This window comes from Pongo pygmaeus, chromosome 3 (assembly GCF_028885625.2).
Source record: "Pongo pygmaeus isolate AG05252 chromosome 3, NHGRI_mPonPyg2-v2.0_pri, whole genome shotgun sequence".
Taxonomy (NCBI): domain Eukaryota; kingdom Metazoa; phylum Chordata; class Mammalia; order Primates; family Hominidae; genus Pongo; species Pongo pygmaeus.
In genome coordinates, this window is record NC_072376.2 from 1,672,063 (window position 1) to 1,697,349 (window position 25,287).

General features: G+C 55.9%; 1 protein-coding gene across 8 annotated transcripts in view; it reads right to left on the reverse strand.

The window, feature by feature from the left end:
• Positions 1 to 440: 440 nt before the first annotated feature.
• FAM53A (family with sequence similarity 53 member A) overlaps positions 441 to 25,287 on the reverse strand; it is a 43,981-nt gene continuing 19,134 nt past the window's right edge. For all 8 annotated transcript variants that reach the window (XM_063663467.1, XM_054486784.2, XM_054486782.2 and 5 more), the window contains 3 exons: positions 17,405 to 17,465; positions 14,938 to 15,683; positions 441 to 1,035 (listed from right to left, as the gene is read on the reverse strand). In XM_063663467.1, the coding sequence (XP_063519537.1) occupies positions 721 to 1,035; positions 14,938 to 15,683; positions 17,405 to 17,465 (1,122 nt within the window). In that variant the 3' untranslated portion in view covers positions 441 to 720. The remainder of the gene's footprint in view (positions 1,036 to 14,937; positions 15,684 to 17,404; positions 17,466 to 25,287) is intronic.

Here is a 25,287-nt window from a genome sequence, read left to right on the forward strand (position 1 = left end):
TGGTGGAAACGAAAATTAATCAGAAGTCGTATGCACAAAGCAAACGCCTTGTATTAAATTCACAGAGTGGGTGCTGACGGGTGCTGCCGGCAGGACGGCCTTCCCAGAGGCCTGGCACCACACCCCACCTGAAGGCGCAAGGGCCCTCCCAGGCCATGGGAAGCATGGACTCATGGCAGCTTGGTCTGCCCTAAAGGCCATCACTGCCACCGGTGGAAAACCAGGCCGCCACAAGCTGGCGGTTCACTGGCACGTGGGTGACAAGGTTCATGGACACAGATGCCCATGCGCAAGCCTCAAGCACCGTGACCCCTCGGGAGGGAGGGGACACATGGGGCCAGCGGGACCCTGACCACCAACACCTGGGGTATCCTAGCAACTAAAGCACGCCAGGCACCCTGCACGGCAGGCCTTTCGCAGGGAACACAGACCCATGTTAATCTGTTTGCAGATTCATGTTTAATAGAACGCCCTTCTGAAATGCATCCAAAATAGAGAAGCTTTCTCCCGAACTGCAAAAGCCATAAAAATGCAAAATGCTTCTTTAGGAAAAACTGAATCAAAATTACGCCTTAATGTTCCAAGCAACATGAAACCTACTCTGTGCCCCAGGGCAGGTGCAGGCAGCAGCCATGGCCCCGACCAGCTCACATGAAACCTACTCTGTGCCCCAGGGCAGGTGCAGGCAGCAGCAGTGGCCCCAACCAGCCCCTACCAGCCTCAGTTGTTCTCGATCTGCTCCAGGTCCAGCTCCCCGCGGGCCCGGGGGAAGATGCCCTCCTCCCCAGCACTGTCCCCATCACTGGGGTCACCGTTGCTCCTGCAGGAGCCATCACCGGTCACCGACTCCCTTGAGGCCCACAGGTTGGGGTGGGCAGGGCTGGTCCTAAGGCCCCTCTGGCTGCAGCCAGGCATGGTGATGCCAGGGAGGCCCCGGGAGTCACATGGGGAGGACAGAACCGTCTTCACTGGGGTGTCATCCTCATCATCATCTTCATAATTGAGGGAGCAAAGGCTTTTTGAATTTTTTAAAGTCTGCAATAGAAAAGATACGGGCTTAAAGCATTTCTAGCAGATCACCTGGCAGGCAGCTTCCCACCAACCCATCGAGGGCTCCGTGTGCTGGGGCTCTGGCCATCCCCAAGACCACACAAAGCAGGGGCCTTGGTCCCCTGTACACCAGCCACAGCTCTCAGAGCCCCTTCCTCAGACCCTGCCCATGCCCGCCCCGGCCCAACCAGCTGGCCCCTCAGCTCTCCTCAGCCCCCGCCCAGCTGGTGTGGGCAGAGACGCACAGCCTGGCCCTGCCCAGACCCAACAGACCAGGTTGGTGGGCACCTGACACCTAAGCAACCCTCAAGATGCCCAGGGCTCACAGGTGACAGCCTTGTCCCAGTCTTGTCCTCGGCAGGTGGCCTGGCCAGGGAGAGTGCCTTGTGCCTCCACTTCTGACAACAGCCCCACCCGGAGCGGCTCTCAGCAAGCACCTCCACCTGGCCCCATAACGCCCCTGGAACCCCACCTCATCTATGTCCTCAGGGGCCCACCAGACGCAGCTCCCACCCTCTCTGTCCTTGCACCTCCTCCCCTAATAGTTACTCTAATAGAAACACATGCAAATCCTTCTCATCTCAAAATACGTGCAACAGACAGATGCACATACAGGGGTCTCCCCTGGGCAAGGCCCGCCCTCATCCCAGGCGGGCAGCTTCCAGTACCCCCATGCCACACCCAGGCCTGTCCACAGCAGGTCCCTGAGTGCCAGGCTCCGGCCTTCCCTCTGCTCTCCAGAGGTGCCGCCACCACCCCCTTCTCACTCTGCCCCCCGGCTATATCTCACTCAGTAGCCCCCCTTCCCAAGGCCTGTTAGGAATAGGGGGTCCCTCCAGGCTGCACCCCCCAACCGGAGTGCTCTGAGCTGCAGGCAGTCTCCATCCACCCGGGCGTGCTCTCTTGGGCGTCTCCAGGGCCCTGAGACCCAGCAGGTGTGTCCAGCTGGGGCACGAGTTCATGGCCATGGCCAGGGTAGCAGCCCCTCAGCACTCCCAGGCCCCCACCCCCCACCACCTCCCAGTCCTTGCCTCAAGTCCCCCGTCTGTGGTGCCCAGCACCGTCCACACCACTCGTCCACTGCCACTGGGAGCAGCCTTCCTACCCAGCCCCACTGCCCGGGTCACCTCCAGGCCTCCTCAGGGTCAAGGCTCCCCTCAACCACACCACGCTGGCTTCAGACGCCTCACCTCGTGGCTCAGGCTTGTGAGGGCACGTGGGTGTCATCGGCCACACCTGCAGGGCACAGGGGCGCCGTGATGCCGATGACAAGGCCACACTGACACAGCAACCTCGGCCACCTGAAGTTATAACCCAGAGCACAAGCTCACCAATTCCACAGGACCCAAGAAACTCCCCAAACCACCTTCGTCCAGAGCAAGGAAACACCCCACAGACAGGAACCTCAAACACTTCCTGGAAACACTTCCAGCAACTGATTTTTATAAAAGCACATGGCCCTCGGGGACAGAGCTCCTTTTTTCTAAGGATATTATTGGGATCTAAAAGACAAATTGACACCGGGCGTGGTGGCTCACACCTGTAATCCCAGCACTTTGGGAGGCTGAGGCAGGCGGATCACAAGGTCGGGAGATCAAGACCATCCTGGCTAACACGGTGAAACCCCGTCTCTACTAAAAATATAAAAAACTAACCGGGCGTGGTGGTGGGCACCTATAGTCCCAGCTACTCGGGAGGCTGAGGCAGGAGAATGGCGTGAACCCGGGAGGTGGAGCTTGCAGTGAGCCAAGATCGGGCCACTGCACTCCAGCCTAGGCGACAGAGCGAGACTCCGTCTCAAAAAAATAAATAAATAAACAAAAGACGAATTGACATATTTTCTGTCTTTGCGGTTCTACTATAAAAAGTGAATCACTGAGAAGTAAAATTCTGAAGAATAATTTTTTTTTTTTTTTTTTGAGACAGGGTCTCGCTCTGTTTCCCAGGCTGGAGTGCAGAGGTACAATCATAGCTCGCTGCAGCCTTGACCTCCCGGGCTCAAGCAACTCTCCCACCTCAGCCTCTCAAGTGGCTGAGACAACAGGTACACACCATCATGCCGGTCTAATTTTTGTATTTTCTGTAGCGATGGGTCTCGCTTTGTTGCCCAGGCTGGTCTCAAACTCCTGGGCTCAAACAATTCTCCCACCTCAGCCTCCCAAAGTGCTGGGATTACAAGCATGAGCCACCACGCCCAGCCCCACTCAAATCTTTAAAGATACAACTGGCCACATGTTTTGGTCACAAAATAAGGATGCATAATTTATTTTTCATTCAAATCAAAGCGAATTTGCCCATGGACATCCCTTGTACGTACAAGCCCCAGGCCCGGCATGAGGACGTGGCTGGTCTGCTGGGCCCCTGCTGGATGGCGTGGAGGCCCGGGTCTCACCGGCTCGGTCTGGTGTCACCCGTGACCTTGCAGACTCTGGCTGCCGTGCTGCCCACACAGGATGGCCTCCAACCCACAGCACGGCCAGGCTGCACTACGCACGCACCGGGGGTGGCGGGGATGCTATGCACCTTCAGGGGCCAGGTTTCCTTCCATTTCAAACCACGACATTTTGTTTTGATTCAGAGTCGACCCTCTGGACTGACTGCTCGGACCCGACAGATGCTGCCAGGCCATGCTGAGGCCTCGGACGCGTGACGCGCACTCGCGGGCGCAGCTGTGCAGCTAGAGCGTGACAACAGCAGGCTCTGAACGCCTCTGGATGACACAGTTGGTGCAGGAGAAACAACTGCTGCCCACAGACACGGCAGCTGCAGAGCTCAGCGGCCAACACCGCTAGCGAAGGCCACATGGAACTGAAGGGGCCACCCACACTGTAGAGACGGTGGAAACCCAGGCCCACGGGGCCAGTGCTGGCCTGGACTGCGCCGCCCGTCCGCCTCGTGCCCCCTGTCCCTGGGCGCCAGCCCCGGGGCTCTGTCCCAGCTCCTGCTACCATCACTCTGGTTCGATGGTCACCTCCATCTGAGGTTAAACATAAAACAGTTGTCCAAAACACAAAGGTCAAGCCTTCAAGTTCTAAATTGGGCTCCAAAGCGCAGAGGCCTTTCAAACTGTGTGCAAAGCCCTTCAGTCAGTCTGGGGGGTGCACAGGCCCCAGCTGACAGCTGGAGGGCCTCCAGCACCTGAGGTGGGTTAACTCAGCTACCAGAAGCCGGTGAGACCCTGGAAGGTCAGAGAAGCCTCCTACGAGCTGACCTGACATCACTCAGCAAACGTCCAGGGCCCTGTCTCAGCCACATCTGTACCTACCCCTTGCCAAAGCCTCTGGCTTTTGTCAAACTAAAACACCGGTTTACTCTCTTGTGAAAGCGCAAGCTCCATCCACCATGTGGGAGGGGCTCACATGGTCCCCTCACAGCCAAGGCGGCCCTGGCCGTGGGCCACTCTGCAGCAGGGCCAGACAGCAGTCAAGGGTTGCGGGGGCGGCTCCCCAAGGGCCTGGCAGTGCCTGGAGTGCAGCACAGTGCATGTTGAAACAGGCAGCCGAGCAGAGCCAAGCACCTCCCTCCTGCCAAAGGGAGGAACAGGCCAGCCCGGCCAAGCCACAGAGGCCCACAGGGCGCAGGGATGTCCACGGCACGGGCAGGGACAGAGATGGCCAGAGCAAGCTCTGTGCATGTGTCAGGCGAGGAGGCCAGTGTGAGAAGCACCGAGACCCTAGACCCCTTGTTGCCTCTGGTGAGCGCCCTCCAACCCTGCAGAAGAGAGGGTTATTAGGAAAGTACGGACTGGAGCATTCTAGACAGGGGAGCTGGCCGACGGCACATGAAAAAACTGGCTGAGTGAGCCCTGCTCAGACAACCTGCTCTGGCTGTGAGGGGCGCACAGCCTTACAAAGCCAGGAAGCTGGAGAACAAAGATCCTCCCTGTCTCCCCAGCCCTCCACACAGAGGCAGAAGGAGGGGACTCTCCGCCCTGACCATGCAGCCACTGATGGCACCGGCTCCTCACCCCAAGGGGGATGGGACAGCCAGTGCCCATTAGGAGGTGTGGAGTGAGTGCCCAGCAGTGCGCCCCCTGCCCAGCACTCGCTTCGGCCACCTCACTCACCACCTCTGACCACCCTGGGTGTGGCTCCTGGAGAGAAGGTCTGAGAAAACAATCAAGAAAAATCAGCAGCTACAAATTCCTGATTTTCAGTCTGTGCCATCTCAAACAGTCCATGTTCTTGATGGTCCCTGCTACCGTTTGAACGTGTCCCTCCAAATCTCTACCATGGTGTTGGGAGTTCATCAGGTCCTGCAGGCCTGCACAGGACACGAGAGCCTCATAAAGGGCTGGAGGGAAGCAGCCTCAGTCCTCTGCGTCCTCTATCTCCTCCACGTCCTCTATCTCCTCCGCCAGGTGAGGACACAGCCGCAAGGGGCCATCTTGGAAGCAGAGACCAGGCTCTCACCAGACACCAGACTTGCTGGGGCCTGGGTCTTGGGCTCCCAGCCTCCAGAACTTTTTTTTTTTTTTTGAGACAGAGTCTCGCTCTGTCACCCAGGCTGGAGTGCAGTGGCGTGGTCTCAGCTCACTGCAAGCTCCGCCTCCCGGGTTCACGCCATTCTCCTGCCTCAGCCTCCCGAGTAGCTGGGACTACAGGCGCCCGCCACCACGCCCGGCTAATTTTTTGTATTTTTAGTAGAGACGGGGTTTCACTGTGTTAGCCAGGATGGTCTCGATCTCCTGACCTGATGATCTACCCACCTCGGCCTCCCAAAGTGCTGGGATTACAGGTGTGAGCCACCGTGCCCGGCCCAGAACTCTTGAGAAATACATTTCTCTTATTTATAAGTTACCTCGTCGGGGATATTTTGTTACAGCAGCACAAACAAACAAAGTCAGTCCTCTTCTTGGTACCAGGAGCTACTCTAAGCTTTTGGTTTTTCAGTTTTCACCCAGGAGGTACAGAGAAAACAGCTCAGCAGGTGCAGCAGAGGCCCCCGCCATGGAGGACAAGCCTTGCGCCCTCGTGACTGAGGCCACGGAAGGCACCATCTGCTCACTAAATCCAAGACCTCAAAAAACGCAGCGGGCCTGAAGGTGTGAACACCGCCACATGCACCTCTAGCTTGTCCTTAGGTTCTAGCCCGTGAGGTAACTGCTGGCCCCGAAGCTGCCTGCCTGTCTGAAGAAATCCTCAGGCTCCGGGTGACCCGGCTGCAGGGTCACACAGGGAGCTGTTTCTTTCTCTGCAGCAGCCTCGGTCTCTCCAGAGGCAGCTGAACGCCTTCTCATGTGGCAAAAGCTTTTCAAAACCCTAAAAGCACACGCTTTTATAGAAACCAGCGGCTGCTCCCACACTCTGCTGGAATCATAACTGATGTGCATATTTTCAATGGTCATATTTTAATTTCAACTTTGAAACATAGCTTTGCCAATAAAAACAGAAAAAGTAGCTTCCCCAGTAAAAGCCGGGCATGGTGGCTTATGCCTGTAATCCCGGCACTTTGGGAGGCTGAGGTGGGTGGATCACCTGAGGTCTGGAGTTCGAGACCATCCTGGCTAACATGGTGAAACCCCATCTCTACTAAAAATACAAAAGATTAACCAGGCATGGTGGCAGGCACCTGTAATCCCAGCTACTCAGGAGGCTGAGGCAGGAGAATCGCTTGAACCTGGGAGGCAGAGGTTGCAGTGAGCCAAGATGGCGCCATTGCACTCCAGCCTGGGCGACAGAGCGAGACTCCATCTCAGGGGGGAAAAAAAGCAGAAAATCCTAAATGTTTTCCCGTGAAAACATGCACTGTCTCCAAGGGAAAGGCAGGGAAGGCAGTGCCCCTGCACCCTGCTCAGTCAGAGAGCAGCCCTCTGACACCTGGGGAAGCTGGTGTGAACATAGACTCAGAGCAGACGGCAGGGGGTGGCGGGGAATTGAGGATGATCGCCGAACCGTCCCATTGATAAGCTCCAACACAGGAGCCCTGCAGGGTGAACACAGCCGCGCACACAGACTGCACGACACACGCCAGGGACCCCAGACCGGAGCTGGGTCGCACATACCGAGTCCGCCAGGTGCAAGCACAGCACAGCCGGGGTGCAGGTGTGAGCGAGCGTGAGCATGCAGCGGTGTGCATGAGTGGGAGTGGGCACCTGAGTGTGCACATAAGTGTGGGGGTGAGTGTGCATGGTGGGTATGTGGGTGTGCCCACCCAGAGTCAGGACGAATTGTCTGGTAACACACAATTATAAAAGTTGTAGAGGAAAATCAGAGCATTTCTTTTTGGCCCTGAGGTGGAGAGGAGCTTGACACAAACAGGAGGTGGCAAAGCCTCGGCCTGGTGGCGCACGCCTGCAATCCCAGCACTTTGGGAGGTGATGCAGGAGGATGGCTTGAGCCCAGGAATTTGAGACCAACTTGGGCAACATGGTAAGGCTCTCTCTTAAAAAATTAAGAATATTAGCTGGGCACAGGAGTGTGTACCTGTGGTCCCAGCTACTTAGGAGGCCGAGGTGGGAGGATCGCCTGGGTCCAGGAGATGAGACTGCAGTGAGCTGTGATTACGCCACTACACTCCAGCCAGGGCAACAGAGAGAAACAGACCCTGTCTCCAACAAACAAAACAAAACCAGGAACTGACAGGTAACCCAGGCTGGGGGCCACGTGTTCACCAAAGGTGCCACATGTTCAGGTGGTACGGCACAGGCAGGGGGCAGGTGGGTGTGGGTGAAGGCTGGTTGGCTGACAGGGAGAGGGGCGCACAGACGGCAGAGGAGGGACACGGAGAAAGGTGGGAGCCAGTTTTTGGGTGGGATGAGCAAAGAGCTGGAAAGAGATAGAGCAGGCAGCCCTGGCCCCTCAGGAGTCTTGGCGCTATCCTCCGCAGCCACGGTCAGCAGGGCTCTGGGTTTGCAGACGTGGCCCCTGAAGACACTGCCTGTCTCCTCAGGGGCTTTCCTGACATTTGATGAGGCCCTCTCCCCACAAACCTTCTTTTTACCAGAAAGCGATGACTACGGTCCACTGAAGACATTCGTGGGCAAGCAGACCGAAGTGGCTGAATTTAAGGCAGTGCACACTCCAGGGCGGGCAGGTATCACCTGGCCCCCACATGAAGCAAATAAACGAAAAGCTTTTATTTCAGGTGGGGTTGAGTCCCAGGAGCAGAATGGGGTGTACAGCACCCACATCACTGTTCTGGCTCATTAACAAAGTCACTGAAGAAAACGGGGCAAGCCGGGAGTGGTGGCTCATGCCTGTAATCCCAGCACTTTGGGAGGCCAAGGCAGGCAGATTACCTGAGGCCAAGAGTTCAAGACCAGCCTGGCCAATATGGTGAAACCCCATCCCTACTAAAAACACAAAAATTAGCCAGGTGTGATGGTGGGCACCTACAATCCCAGCCACTTGGGAAGCTGATGCAGGAGAATCTCTGGAACCTGGGAGGCAGAGGTTGCACTGAGCTGAGATCATGCCACTGCACTCCAGCGTGGGCAACAAGAGCAAAACAGAAAGGGAAAGGGAAAAGGAAAGGGAAAGGGAAGGGGAAGGGGAAGAGGAAGGGGAGGGAAGGAAAGAAAAGGAAAGAGAAAGAAGGAAACAAGGGAAGAAAGAAAGCTCTGCACCTGCCTATCCTCTCTGTAAGCTCCCTACCTGTCTGTGGCCAACCAAACTCCAGCACAAGGGGTGGGAGGCACCAGAGCCAGCGTCAATGCCAACACCATTCCACAAGCACTGTTTCTGACCGACACTCCTTGCAGAGAAGAGTGGTTTTGAAATCACTCCCTTCAAAAAGTGAAGCCCGATCCTCCTCCCACTGAGTAAGGGCTAGACAGAGTCAAGGAGCAGACAAAATCTCAGCTGGTGAGGACCAGGTCACACAGGACTCTGTGGGACCCACTGACACCCACTGGGGTCACTCGTTATGGGAAATCAAGCTGCCACATCGTGAACACACTCAGGCTGCCCCTCAGGGAGGCCCATGTGGCAAAGAAATGAGGCCTCCTGCCAAAAGCCACATGGGTGAACTTAGAAGCAGGTCCTGCAGCCCCGGTCGAGCCTCCAGGTAACCACAGACTGGCTGACTGAGCTCCAAGGAGGCCTGAGCAGAGCCTCCCCATCAGCCTCCCGGACCCCTGAGGTGGCACAGGCATGGTGTTTGACTGTGAGGTGGCACAAGCATGGTGTTTGACTGTGAGGTGGCACAAGCGTGGTGTTTGACTGTGAGGTGGCACAGGCATGGTGTTTGTGAGATGGCACAGGCATGGTGGTTTTTGGTTTTGATTTTGTTTTTTTCTGTTTTTGTTTTTGTTTTGAGACAGTCTCACTCTGTCGCCCAGGCTGGAGTGCAGGGGCGTGATCTCAGTTCACTGTGACCTCCGCCTCCGGGTTCAAGTGATTCTCCTGCCTCAGCCTCCCAAGTAGCTGGGACTACAGGCACCCACCACCATGCCCAGCTAATTTTTGTATTTTTAATAGAGATGGGGTTTCACCATGTTGGCCAGGCTGGTCTCAAACTCCTGACCTCAAATGATCCACCCGCCTCGGCCTCCCAAGGTGCTGGGATTACAGGCGTGAGCCAGTACACCCAGCCGGTTTTGTTTTTTTTTAACACAGGCGTGGAGTTTGAAGCTGGTAGATTCAGGCTTGCTTGTCTCGAGGAGAGGACTAGGACAGTGCTCATGCATCTTCATTGCAGAGAGTTCACTCTGGCAGTGGTATCAAGATTGAGCTGGCCAGATGCAGTGGCTCACGCCTGTAATCCCAGCACTTTGGGAGACCGAGGTGGGTGGATCACGAGGTCAGGAGTTCGAGACCAGCCTGGCCAACGTGGTGAAACCCCGTCTCTATTAAAAATACAAAAATTAGCCGGGCGTGGTGGTGGGCGCCTATAATCCCAGCTACTCAGGAGGCTGAGGCAGGAGAATCCCTTGGAGCCAGGAGGCAGAGGTTGCAGTGAGCCAAGATCACACCATTGTTCCATTGCTCTCCAGCCTGGGACAGAGCGAGACTCCATCTCAAAAAAAAAAAAAAAAAAAGATTAAGGGAGGGCCGGGCACAGTGGCTCACATCTGTAATCCCAGCACTTTGGGAGGCCAAGACAGGCGGATCACCTGAGGTCAGAAGTTCAAGACCAGCCTGGACAACATGGTAAAATCCTATCTCTACTAAAAATACAAAAATTAGCCAAGTGTGGTAGTGCATGCCTGCAACCCCAGCTACTCGGGAGGCTGAGGCAGGAGAATTGCTTGACCCCGGGAGGTGGAGGTTGCAGTGACCGGAGATCGTGCCACTGCATTCCAGCCTGGGCAAAAAGAGCGAAATTCTGTCTTTAAAAAAAAAAAAAAAAAAAATGGAGATTAGAGGCAACAAAGCCAACTAGGATGATGTCTCAGTAGCCGAAGAGGGTATTAAGGCCTGAGGCAGAACAACTGGGATCGAGGAAGGAGGACTGAATCAGAGAAATATCCAGAGGACGGGACACCAGCCTGGGCGACCAGCGCTTGCATGGACAAAGACAGGCAGGCTCAGCAAGGGACCCAAAGCCGGGGACAGGGACAGGCAGGCTCAGCAAGGGACCCAAAGCCGGGGACAGGGACAGGCAGGCTCAGCAAGGGACCCAAAGCCGGGGACAGGGACAGGCAGGCTCAGCAAGGGACCCAAAGCCGGGGACAGGGACAGGAAGGCTCAGCAAGGGACCCAAAGCCGGGGACAGGGACACGCAGGCTCAGCAAGGGACCCAAAGCCGGGGACAGGGACAGGCAGGCTCGACAAGGGGCCCAAAGCCGGGGACCGGGACAGGCAAGCTCAGCAAAGGACCCAAAGCTGGGGCTGCATGGATCTGAGGGATGGACGCCCCGCGCAGTCCCAGTCCTGGGGGTCACGGCTCCAGTTCCCACACAGTGGGGGTTTCTCCTCCCAGAGAGACTCCAGGCACCCACCTATGCATCAGACACACACACACACCATGCACTCACACACAACACACACCCCACACACCCCACACACACACACCACACCACACACACACCAGTCACACACACATATCACACGTACCATATACACCAGACACACACACACACACACCACACACGCCACACACACATCACATACACCAGTCACACACACACATCACACATACCATACACACCAGACACACACGCCACACACACCACATACACCACACACGCCACACACACCACACACACCAGTCGCACACACACCACACACGCCACACACGCCACACACACCATACACACCACACACGCCACACACACCACATACACCACACACCACACACGTCACACACACACCACACCATACACACCAGACACACACACACCACACACACCACATACACCACACACACCACACACGCCACACACACCATACACACCACACACGCCACACACACCACATACACCACACACCACACACGTCACACACACACCACACCATACACACCAGACACACACACACCACACACACCACATACACCACACACACCACACGTCTCACACACACACCACACATGCCACACACACCATACAAGCCACACACACCAGTCGCACACACACCACACACACCATACACACCAGACGCACACACCACACACACCACATACACCACACACACCACACACATCACACACACCACATACACCACACATGCCACACACACCACACCAGTCGCACACACACCACACATGCCACACACGCCACACACGCCACATACACCACACACACGTCACACACACACCACACACACCACACACACACCACACACACCACATACACCACACACACCACACGTCACACACACACCACACACGCCACACACACCATACAAGCCACACACACCACAGTCGCACACACACCACACACACCATACACACCAGATGCACACACCACACACACCACACACACACCACACACACCAATCACACACACACCACACACCATACACACCAGACACACACACACCACACACACCACATACGCCACACACACCACATACACCACACACATGCCACACACACCACATACACCAGACACACATGACACACACACGTGACACACACACCACACACAAACACCATACACGTCACACACACCACACATGTCACACGCACCATACACACACCATACACACTACATACACCACACGTCACATGCACACCACACACACCACACACCACTCACCACACACCAGACACACCCACCAGACACATCCAACACACCACATACACATCACACATCACACATACCACAGACCACACCTCACACACGAACACACGCCACACACACTACCAGAGATCACACACACTGCACACACACGCCACACAGACTACACACCACACAGCACACACCAAACACACCACACACGTCACACACACCACATACTACCCACCACACACCACACATGCTACACACCACACAGCACACACACACCAAACACCACACATACCACAGACACCACACACTACACACCAGACAGCACTCACCACACAGCACACACACACCAAACACCACACATACCACAGACACCACACACTACACACCAGACAGCACTCACCACACAGCACACACACACCAAACACCACACATACCACAGACACCACACACTACACACCAGACAGCACTCACCACACAGCACACACACACCAAACACCACACATACCACAGACACCACACACTACACACCACACATGCTACACACCACACAGCACACACACACCAAACACCACACATACCACAGACACCACACACTACACACCAGACAGCACTCACCACACAGCACACACACACCAAACACCACACATGCCACAGACACCACACACTACACACTAGACAGCACTCACCACACACACCCCCACCACACACATACCACACAGACCACATACACTACACCACATACACACAACACACAACCCACACACACATCACACACCACACACAGACCACACACACTACACACAAACACATAGAACACACACCACCCACAGACGTCACACACACATCACACACCACATACACCACACAGAGCACACACTACACATACCAAACAGCACATAGCACATGTGCCACACACACGCACCATGCAGCATTTGACGGCAGCCCTGCCCTTCTCCCACCCGTCTCCCCCACACACCACATACCCCGGGTGCCCATGAGCCCTGGTCCTGGGTCTGGCGAGTCCTTGCCTCTACCCACATCTCACGCTCTACCGGGGGTACCCCATCTCCACACTGAGCCCCATGCAGCCTCTACCAAGGGTCCTCGATGACCAGTTCACCCAACCGTCTGGTCTGTCTCCCAAGGCATCTGAGAAACCCAGGGCCACTCTACATTAGGACTGTTGTCTGGTCATCAATACATCGCTGGCACCATCATTCCCCGCCCCACAACATGCTGAGCCGGCAGCTCCCTCCTCTGCTCCCGTCCCTCCTGGTCCCCGTGGGGCCTGACACCCACGCCGCGCACACCCCAAGCCCTGGCAAGCAGGGACAGCCTGCTTGTGCTATGTCTAAAGCTCGCCACCAGCTTTCCAGCATTTACTGGCTTCCCCAGGTCAGCCCATCTCATAGCAAAAGATCAGAGCCTTCTTCTCTAAACCCTGCTCTCTGCAGAAAAGTTTCATAGTAGGGAAGTCTGGATTTTCAACTCACCTCAAGCCCCCCAGAAGAATCAACTGGAGAGCCCACTGATCAGAAGAGGCAAAGCTCACAGTGCCCTTGGTGTGGCCTAGCACTGGCGTCCCGGAGGACCCTAGGGGATCCCACCTGGCACGCCGGCCACACTGCTCTCCAGCTCTGGGCTGTGGCCAGGTCGAGGAGGACCTGGACCATCTGTGCCCCTTCTCCAGTCACTGTCCCCACAGGATGCCCAGGCCCAGCCCACCCGAGCAAGACAGTGCAGCCGCGCTGTGGACAGCTCCACCCACATCTACCGCCCCCAGAGGCAGGGCATGGGCAGGCCTGTGGCCCGGAGGATGGGGCTAGGGGCGAGAGTTCAGGGGACTGCCAAGGCCACAAGTCATTGAGGAGAGAGGCTGACACTGATCCCGCCCCACCCCAGCCACAGCCCCACTCGGCCCTGGCTGGCACTCAGTTGGCATCGGGAAGTCCTGTTAATTTCTGCCACTGCCCAAAGCTCCCCTGACAGAGATGACCCAGTGAGTGTGCGCAGAGCCCACCCTACTCTGTCACGGCTCCGCCATCTCCCTCCCCGAGCGCTGCCAGGGCCCCCAGAGGTCTCTGGGGAATGCACTCCCTTAGTAACACAGAGCAAGACCTGGGGAAGCCTCCTCAGTCCTGTTTCCTTCCTTAACTCTGTGCCAACCACGGCCTGCGACAGGGGTGTGGACAGGTGGGCAGGTGGGTGGCACTGAGAATCTTCAAGTGGGTGAAGGCTCTCTCCTACATCCAGACAGTTTCTGCAGGAGGTGCCTGTAGAGTCCCAAGGCACACAGGCGCTGCTGGGCTCTGAGATGCAGCATGGACACCCACCAGCTCCCGCAAGAGAGGACCCCGGGCTCTGCCTTGAATGGAGCTCCCAGGACGGCCTGTTACTTCCTGAGCCATCACCACCCCAGAAAAAGTCAGGGGGCTCCCCAGCAGCTGAGGCAGGTGGCTCAGCTAGGCCAGAAACCCACAGCTCCGTTCTGCCACCTCCCCCAGGCCACACTGCAAGCCTGGCTGGCCACCCTGGGCCGTGTGTGGGGCTCTGCCTCTGCGGGAGCAGGCGGGGTGAGCTCGGTGCTCTGACACCAGGACAGGCCCCCGATCGCTCCCACACACTCCGGATGGCTCTCCTCACTCCTCTCCTCCCAGCCAGAGGAGACCAGCCGGATGGTAGCAGCCGCATCCAGAGAATCAGCCAGCCTCATCCCAGCACCGCCATGTCCAGATCTACGCCCCTCTGAGCCCCTGGAAACAAAGCCTCACCCGGGTCATTTTTAGGAAGTCCAAGGATGGGCGTGTCCACCTGGCATCCTCCTCACGCCTCCGTTTGCACCGGCTCCTCTTCCCACTGAGCACACATGGCTGTGAGCGGCACCGGAGCAGCCCGCGGAGCCGGCCCAGTTCAGGTGTGGACGTGGGGCTGCTGCTGGCCGAGGGCAGGGGAGTGCCCACACCTGCGAGTTGCTCCTGTGAGAGGGACAGGCGGCGCCTTGCGGGGAGCAAGCAGGACTCCGCGGAACACCAGAGCGCGCCTGAGCCTGCACTGCCCTCGCTGCTGTCCACGAAGCCGCTGCTGGCCGAGGACGGCCGGGGCGTGGCAGGCAGGGTGGGACCGGCCAACCACACAGCACCCCTAGGCAGGACGGCGCTGGGGCTTCCCTGCAGCGTGGCGCTCCCGCCGCTGTTGCACCGCCTCTTGGAGACTGGAGTCCAGACCTTGGAGCTGCCAGGGCGCCAGGGGGACCAGCAGCACACAAGCTCCTCGGGTTCTGACAAGGACCGGCAATGCCGCTTGGTCGGTGGGGCCGTGGACAAGCCTGTGCTTTCACTGGGGTCCACAGTGCTGGCTGCACCCAGGCCTGCGCCTGGGCCCGGGTACTCTGGCTGCCACTGAAGACCCATAGTGTGAGCAGCAGCAGACAGGCCCGGCAGGAAGGAGAAATCAGGGCCCGTGGCTGCCTGTCTTCCGACGAGCCGTCCTCCACTGAAGACCTTCCAGGGACTCTGGTCTACAAGAAAAGACACAAAGAGGCAGCAGAAGAGACAGGTGAGCCACAGGGCAGGCCCAGCCTCTTCCCACCGTGTGAGGCGACATCTGTCCTGGCAAACAGCCTGGCAGAGCTGTCAAGGGCACAGCCCCATCGCCGCCACCCCTGGGCGTGCTTCTCCGAGATGTCCGTGGCACACAGCGGGCACCAGCCCCGCCTGCCCTTGCTGGGTTAGCTGAGGGGCTCGGCTCACTTCTTTAAGGGGACGCCGCGTCTAGAGGAGGTGTCAGCCTCCCCACCGGTGCTTCCCTGAGAACAACCACACAGCTCTGCTCTCCCGATAGCTTTGCTAAAACATTATTCCCGCATCCTCAAAATGCCCCCCTCCCTCTGTGACCAGGCATCTCAAGGATGTGCGGCTACTCCAGCCAGGACTCCCCAGGGCCCCTTCTTAAAGCAGCTCAGGTCCCTCAGTAACACGGGCAACACAGGGTCACACCTGCTGTCAGGGTCTTCAGGGAGAGTCTGAGCCCCAGAAACTCCTCACAAACCTCAGAGCCACCAGGTCCAGGCCTGGAGCTCCTCCTCAAGTCTCACTTCCTGCACAACTGTCCTGGGGCTGCCTAACGCACTCCCCAGCCCCCCTGCCACTGCCTGCTGGTTCGGAGAAGTCTTGAGAGCAAGACCAGGTGCATGGGCCTGGCATGGAGTCTGCCCAGGTGGTGTCATCTGGACCCCCAGGACTCCCCCAGTGGCTTATGCAGTCACTGTCCAGCTGAGGAACTTGGAGTGGAGGCTGTGAGACCTGCCTCTGGGGAAAGGCCCTGGGGTGACCTTGGGGTGACCGGGAGAGAGATGGGGGCTGCGGGGAACAGGCGTAGAGGTGTAGGCAGGGAGAGCGGCCAGCTGGGTAAGGAGTGTAGGAAGCCCTGCAGGGCTCTGAGCCAGGATGGTGGTGGCTGGTCTGGCCCCATGTGCAGGATGAACCCCAGGAGGCTGAGGTGAGGACATCGCACCACAGGCTGGGCAGGGGGTGGGGCTCTGGCCAGCTGGAGCCTCACACTTCCTACTTCCATCTACTCGTGAAAGAATCTGGTAGAACACCTTCACTTTGGTAATCTGGCGCTCAGCAAGGTGAGCCTTCTAACGGGCCCACTCTGAGTGACACAGGGTGCTGGGTGCATCACAGTCAGGTCAGCAGGGCCAACAGAGGGAGATGCCCCTGGGACCCCAGGGTTACCTGGCCCGTGAACACCAGCCAGCCCCCATACTCGGGGCACCTACTACCCATCAATGAAGGGCCCACCTGCGGGTGAGCCAGGCACAGCCACGCCCTCCACTGCACGGACAGCGGGTGGGCCGCCCAGTATGCCACAGCACGCTCCAGCTGACACTACAAGCCCTGCCGGCCACACTGTCCTCTTCTTTTAGTGGCCACAGGGTGGGCCTTGCACCTTCCAGAAAGGGCGCAGCAGACCCCTGGGCCCCATCAGCTGAGGAGGGAGAGACCTGGCTGGGCCCGCACCCTACATGAGCTGTCCTGCTCACAGACCACTCTTGACCACTGGCCCAGCCGTGGGAGGACAGCAGCAGGGACCACCTCATGCCCCAGTGCAGGGCACACGAGCACCTTCCTGGGCTTCTGCAGATCAGGCTCACGTTCTGCGTCCAGGACCCCCCCAGCCCAGGAGCCCGGTCCCAGCCCTGCTCAGGCCTCCGGCCACAGCTCCTAAAGCACTCACCATTGAGCTCCAAAGGGAACAGACGACCGCTCTTGTTCAGGGTTTCAGCAGAATACTGCAACTGACAGGAAAGAGAATTTTCAATACTGTGACTGACACATGAGAATTCGGCAATAATATCCCCCATTTTCATCACTGCAGCATGTTCTACCTTTCCCCAGTGTTTTCTTCCTAGTGATTAAAATAAGCACAGTTTTATTAAAGCCTAACAAAATTCAACTGAGTAAACGGACATTTTTAAATTTTTTAAAAATTTTTTCTGTTTTTAAAAGAGCTGTTAACACTAAACGGACTTTTTTTTTTGAGACAGAGTCTTGCTCTGTTGCCCAGACTGGAGTGCAGTGGAGCAATCTCCGCTTACTGCAAGCTTTGCCTCCCGGATTCACGCCATTCTCCTGCCTCAGCCTCCCGAGTAGCTGGGACTATAGACGCCCACCACCACGCCCGGCAAATTTTTTTTTTTTTTTTTTTTTTTTTTTAGTAGAGACAGGGTTTCACTGTGTTAGCCAGGATGGTCTCGATCTCCTCACCTCGTGATCTGCCCGCCTCGACCTCACAAAGTGCTGGGATTACAGGCGTAAGCCAGCGTGCCCAGCCTCAGACATTTTTATTCCAAGCCACAGGCATGCATCCTGTCCCTGCTCCTGAAGCTCAGGCCCTCCTGCCTTTCGGCAGCCTCAGCTGCAGCCGTCTTTGCAAACCTCACCACTTACTTACTTTTCAGCAAGAACTTCAGCCAAGACCCAAAGGGCCCTTTCCCACTTGCAACAGCTCAGACACGGGACCTGAGCCCCTAAGCCAGGCTCTGGAGTGTGGCACTGGTCCAGGGAGACGTCCAGAGGGCAGGGTCTCCCTCCCTGGAAGCAGGAAAGCCACTGGGCGTGGTGGCAGCTGGAGGGTCTGTAGGGAGGGCACTAAGGGAAATGCCACAGGGCTCTCTTCCCTGCCCCATGAAATGTCAGGGAGCTGCTTGGCAGGTCGCGGCTTGGAGGCCGTTATGTGTCTGCTTCCACACACTGGCCCGTGCAGGCGGGACACGGCCCTGCAGAGGATGGGACACAGGAAGGGTATCCTGCCAGGTGCCCGGCAAGCTCCCTAACCTCCCAGAGCCTCCTGGTCTGTGAGAATACAGAAGGCCACCCTGTGACAAGGACACGGCTGTCCCGCAGGGTCCAGGCACAGCAGCCCCTCTGCTTTTCTGCCTTAGAGTTCTGGGGCTCCTCTGCCACACCTCAGAACCTCTCAGTTAACGCCTAAGCCCATGGCATTGCGTCCCGTGATAACATTTCCAAACATGATAAAATTAAAAGGAAATCCTTCATTGCTTCCCGTAAAGGGAATAAGTTAAAAGTTGGGTTTGTGACCCCGAAAAAAGACACCAATCCACAGACAGGCCACCTACACACGGGGTCCCACCTCAGCCAGCACGGCGGCGTGGAGCTGTGAGCACCCGGCCACACCATGAGGACAGGGCCTGGTGCGGGCCCGGGAACCACATGACCTCCAGGTTCTCCCACCCCGGGACCCGGGTCCGATGGAAGAGAGGAGAGGCAGCTCTGCTAAAGGACCTGAAGGCTTTCACGCCACAGGGACCCCTGTTGCTGTAGATCCTCCCAGCCCTGGGCCTCCTCCCAGCCCTGGGCCTCCCCCCAGCAAGCACCAGGACCTCGCTCTCTTCCTGTTCCGCACAGCACCCGTTCCCCAGGGCCACATGAACAGCACCCAGCCTGACACTGCCACAGAAAAATGTCTAGCAAGAAAAGGACTTTCCCAGCTGGCACAGACGGCTCTCACAGGCAGCTTGAAGGAGCCACAAGCCCGCACGGCCCCAGATGTGACTACCTCTATGCAAAGACACGCCAGGGGCAGCAGCTACTCCCAGCGGTACTGGCCGTGTGGGATGTGGGTGCAGCAGACAAACAGAGCCAGGGTCCCCAGGAGCCAGGAGAGGCTGGGCAGCCAGGTCCCACAGGCTCAGGTGGAGGGCCTGTCAAAAACACTTAATTCCTCACAGTCCTGGAGGCAGAAGTCCAAGATCAAGGGACGCACAGATTCAGTGTCTGGTAAGGCCACCTCCTGGTTCACAGACGGCTCTTCTGGTTGTATCTATGCATGGTCGAAGGGGCTGGCTTCCTCTCTGATGCCTCTTACATACGTGCACTTAATTCCATTCATGAGGGCACTGCCACCATGACCTAATCACCTCCCAAAGGCCCCACCTCCAAATATTCATCCCATCATCTTGAGGGTGAGGATTTCAACATATGGATTTCAGGGAATGTGAACATGCAGCCCTTAAGCCTCAAGAAATCTGGACTTCAGGGCTGGGCACGGGGGCACACACCTGAATCCCAGCACGGCGGGAGGATCGCTTCAGCCCAGGAGTTTGAGACCAGCCTGGGCAACATGGTGAAACCCCGTCTCTACTAAAAATACAAAAATTAGCTGGGTGTGGTGGTGGGTGCCTGTAATCCCAGCTACTTGGGAGGCTGAGGCAGGGGAATCGCTTGAACCCGGGAGGCAGAGGCTGCAGTGAGCCGAGATCGCGCCACTGCACTCCAGTCTGGGCAACAAGAGCGAGACTCCGTCTCAGAAAAAAAAGAAATCTGTACTTCAGGGCCGGACACAGGGGAATCCCAACACTGTGGGAGGCCGAGTTGGGAGGATCACTTGAGCCCAGGAGTTTGAGAACAGCCCGGGCCACACAGGGAAACCTGGTCTCTACAAAAAAAAGAGCAGATGTGATGGCACGAGCCTGTGATTCCAGCTACTCAAGAGGCTGAGGTGGGAGGATTGCTTGGGCCGGGGAGGCCCAGGCTGCAGTGAGCGACTGAGTGCACTGCACTCCAGCCTGGGCAACACAGCAAGACCCTGTCTTTAAAAACCTAGAAGTTTTTAGGCCGGGCGCGGTGGCTCACGCCTGTAATCCCAGCACTTCCGGAGGCCGAGGAAGGCAGATGACGAGGTCAGGAGATCGAGACCATCCTGGCTAACACGGTGAAACCCCGTCTCTGCTAAAAATACAAAAAATTAGCCGGGCGTGGTGGGGAGTGCCTGTAGTCCCAGCTACTCAGGAGGCTGAGGCAGGAGAATGGCGTGAACCCAGGAGGCAGAGCTTGCAGTGAGCGGAGATCGCGCCTCTGCACTCCAGCCTGGGTGACAGAGTGAGACTCCGTCTCAAAAAAAAAAAAAACTAAACGTTTTTAAAAACCAACTCTCTACCAATCTATCCCAGCCTGTAACTGCACAGCTGCACAGGGCTGGAGGACACCACAGCCCGCCACCCACCCACACCGTGCCCACCAGGCCGGTGGCACAGTGAGCTTCCCTGCACCTATGGCCCCCAGCACAGCCCCATCACACCGCCTCCTCTCTCCCCTACCCTGACATTCTCAGCTCTCCCTGCTCTCCGCCCCTCAGCCCAGGAACTGCTGCTCTGGTACTGGCCGCGGCCCTCTACTCTGCCCTCTGGACTCCTGAGAGTCAGATCCCAGGTGCCTGTGCCCCCAGGCTCCCACCCTCACAGCCTCCCACAGCCATGGGAACCTCCACCTGGTTGACTCTCCCCAGATGTCCATATGGCTCACCACCCACCTTCAAGCTCCACCCAGGGGTCCAGCCCGGCGCCCTATGTAAACTCCCAGCACCCCTTGGGCTCTACTTTTTTCCTGATGTCTACTTTTCACAACTCTCAGTCACCTGCTTCCCACCCGCCTCCCTGCAGGAAGTGAGCACCATGTTGCTAACCCAGCACAGCCAGTGCAGCGCGGACACCCCAACGCTGAATGATCTTCACACGTGACCTTCAAGCCCTGCCGCCTCCTGGCTGCTGTCCTGGGCTCTCTGGGGAAGCCCCAGCCAGAGCACAGTGTGATGCTGGCCCCGCCCACCCATCCACGTCCCCTTCCCTGTGGCCCAATGGCCTTTGCCCACCCCAACATTAAGACCCCGCCCATCTCCCAGCACTCAGCCGCCATTACGCCTCCAACCCTCTTTGCTGCTCGGGCAGCTCAGCGAGGCACCCGTGCCCACTGCCCTCCCACCGCCTCACACCTGTGGTCGCTGGTCGTCTGTGTGGGTCCCCCATGAGGACGCAACCCTAAAAATCACGTCATGATGTGCATTAGGACGCGGCATTCCTCCACATGGCTACACAGAGTGCACCTCCATGCCACGGAGCACCTCTTGGTGGCGCAGAGGAACCGCCGGACAGATCTCCCGGGAAGCATGCTGATGGAAAGGTAGAACCCAAATGGCTGTGCACCGTGTTACTCCATTTACAGACCACTCTCGAGATGACAGAATGACAGAGTGGGGGAAGAAACCATAAACAACTCTTATTGGCCAGGTGTCATGGCTCACACCTGTAATCCCTGCATTTTGGGAGGTTGAGGTGGGAGGACCCATTGAGCCCAGGAGGTCGAAACCAGCCTGGGAAACACAGTGAGACCCCCTTTCTAAAAGATATAAATTTTTAAAAAATAGTTGGGTGTGGGCTGGGCGTGGTGGCTCTAACCTGTAATCCCAGCACTTTGGGAGGCCAAGGCGGGTGGATCACAAAGTCAGGAGTTCGAGACCAGCCTGGCCAACATGGTGAAACTCCATCTCTACTAAACATATAAAAATTAGCCGCGCCTGGTGGCGGATGCCTGTAATCCCAGCTACTCAGGAGGCTGAGGCAGAAGACTCTCTCGAACCCAGGAGGCGGAGGTTGCAGTGAGCCAAGATTGCGCCACTGCACTCCAGCCTTGGCAACAAGAGCAAGATTCTATCACAAAAAAAAAAAAAAAAAAAAAAAAAAGCTAGGTGTGGTCACACATGTCTGTAGTCCTAGCTACTCAGAAGGCTGAGGCAGGAGGATCACGTGAACCCAGGAGGTCGAGGCTGCAGTGAGCAGTGATTGAGACCCTGCACTCCAGCCAGGGCAACAGAGCAAGGCCCTGTCTCAAAAAAAAAAAAAAGGTTCTTACAACTCAAAAATAAAAAGAGAAATAACCCAATTTTAAAGTAAAAATGGGATTTCATTAGATATTTCTCAAAAGAAGAGATACAAATGGCCAATGAGCATGTGAAAACATGCTCAACATAGCTAACCATAGGGAAATGAAAATCAGAACCACAATGAGATACCACTCCACACCCATGAAGGTGGCTTTTATCAAAAAAATGGACAATAACGCGTTGATGAGAGTTGGAAAAATTAGGGCCAGGCACGGTGGCTCATGCCTGTAATCCCACCACTTTGGGAGGCCGAGGCAGGCGGATCACGAGGTCAGGAGATTGAGACCATCCTTGCCAACACGGTGAAACCTCGGCTCTACTAAAAAAATACAAAAAATTAGCTGGGCGCGGTGGCGTGCGCCTGTAGTCCCAGCTACTTGGGAGGCTGAGGCAGGAGAATGGCGTGAACCTGGGAGGCAGAGTGAGCCGAGATCGCGCCACTGCACTCCAGCCTGGGCGACAGAGCGAGACTCTGCCTCAAGAAAAAAAAGAGAGTTGAAGAAATTAGAACTCTCATATATTGCTGTGGAACGGAACGTGGTACAGACACTGTGGAAAACGGTTTGGCAGTTCCTCAAAATGTTAAACACAGAATTACCATATGATCCGGCAATCCCACAACTAGGTTTGCACCCAAAAGAAATGAAGACAAAGTTCCACACAGAAACTCATACATGAAACTTCCACACAGAAACTCACACATGAATGTTCACAGCTGCATTATCCCTAATAGCTTAAATATGGCAACCACCCAAAGATCCAAAAATAGAGGAACGGATGAGCAAATGGTGGTCTCTCAAACGCGAACCTGATCGAGCTTCGAGCCTCACAGCACTGCCTATGAAAACATTCTGTGGTGAGGGACAGCCACCAGCCACCCAGAGACAGTGAGCACTAGAAGTGTGTCTGGTACAAGTGAGAAACAGCATTACGTGGGTTCCACTTTAACTAACTGTAGGCTGGGCGCAGTGGCTCATGCCTGCAACCTCAGCACTTTGGGAGGCTGCATCAGGAGGGTCACTTGAGGCCAGGAGTTAGAGACTAGCCTGGCCAACACAGCAAGACCCCGTCTCTACCAAAAACGTTCACAAATTAGTGAGACCCTGTCTTAAAAAAAAAAAAAAAAAACTAAATCAACATTAATTTCAGTTTAAAAATCCATGTGCAAGTAGAGGAAACCATAAGGGACAGGGCAGCGCTGGCTCCAACCAGCAACTCCCGAAATACACGTGGGAGGGGAGCGCGTGAGGTGGCAGCCGGGGCATGCAGCCTGGACACTTAGGGACAAGCAGCTGGGTCCTCAACACACAAGCTCCAAGGAGCACTCTACGGTGAAAAGGGACATGAGACGCCCTGAATCTGGACTCCCTGAACAAATTCTTAAACTCAGACAATCGGAGAAGTTTGAATGCTGACTTCAAACTTCAAACTGATATTTAGAGATACTAAGGAATCTCTGAGGGTTTGTGAAAATGACATTCTGGTCATGTGTCTTAAAGTCTTTATCTTTTGGAGTTACAGAGTGAGATATTTACAGAGAAAGTATGTCTAGAATGCGCTACGAAATCATGGCAGGAGGGGACTGGGTGAAGGCACAGATCAAACAAGGAGCCCTGAGCTAACGGCACCCGCCTCGCTTGCTCACTGAGGCCGGGCCGTGGGTATGTATGAAGACATACTTCCACACAGAAACTCACACATGAATGTACGAGTTTCTACTCTCTACAACTGTCTATACTTATTTTTCATAAAAATACTATTTTAAGTCACCTTTGAAAACATCAATTTCTATTTTTATACAACGAATTTGCTATTTAAAATACTGACTTGTTTCCATGAATGTTAGAAGTAACTTGTGTTTATATATTCACAGCTGACATGGGAGAGCCGGTCTCACGTGTAAACAATCTATCACTGAGTAACTGGGTTTCTTCAACACAGGCAATCACACTGTTCGAATTACACAGATTAAAAATCCTGGCCAGGCACGGTGGCTCATGCCTGTAATCCCAGCACTTTGGGAGCCTGAAGCAGGTGGATCACCTGAGGTTAGGAGTTCGAGACCAGCCTGACCAACATGGTGAAACCCTGTCTCTACTAAAAATACAAAAATTAGCTGGGCTTGGTGGCATGTGCCTGTAATCCCAACTACTGAGGAGGCTGAGGCAGGGGAATCGCTTGAACCCAGGAGGCAGGGGTTACAGTGAGCCAAGATCACGCCACTGCATTCTAGCCTGGACAACAGACGAGACTCTGTCTAAAAGATAAAATAAATAAATAAATAAATGAAAAATAATTTTTAAAAAATCCTGATAAAGGCTGGGCACGGTGGCTCATGCCTGTAATCCCAGCACTTTGGGGGGCTGAGGCAGGTGGATCACTTGAGGTCAGGAGTTCAAGACCAGCCTCGCCAACATGGTGAAACCCCATCTCTACTAAAAATACAAAAAAAAATTAGCCGGGCATGGTGGCGCATGCCTGTAGTCCCAGCTACTCAGGAGGCTGAGGCAAGAAAATTGCTTGAACACGGGAGGCAGAGATTGCAGTGAGCCGAGACTGCACCACTGCACTCCAGCCTGGATGACAGAGCAAGACTCCATCCCTTTAAAAAATAAAAAATAAAAAATAGATTGGGCATGGTGGCACACCCCTGTAGTCCCAGCAACTCGGGTGGTTGAGGTGAGAGAATCGCTTGAGCCCTGGAAGTGGAGATTGCAATGACGTGCAATCACTCCACTGCACTCCAGCCTGGGCAACAGGGCAAGACTCCATCTCAAAAAAAAAAAAGTAAAAAGATTTACATTTAGGAATAAAAAGGTTTGTCCTCCCATTTCAGAAAGAAACCACCGCCATATTCACAGGCCGTGTTTTAAGAAAATAGG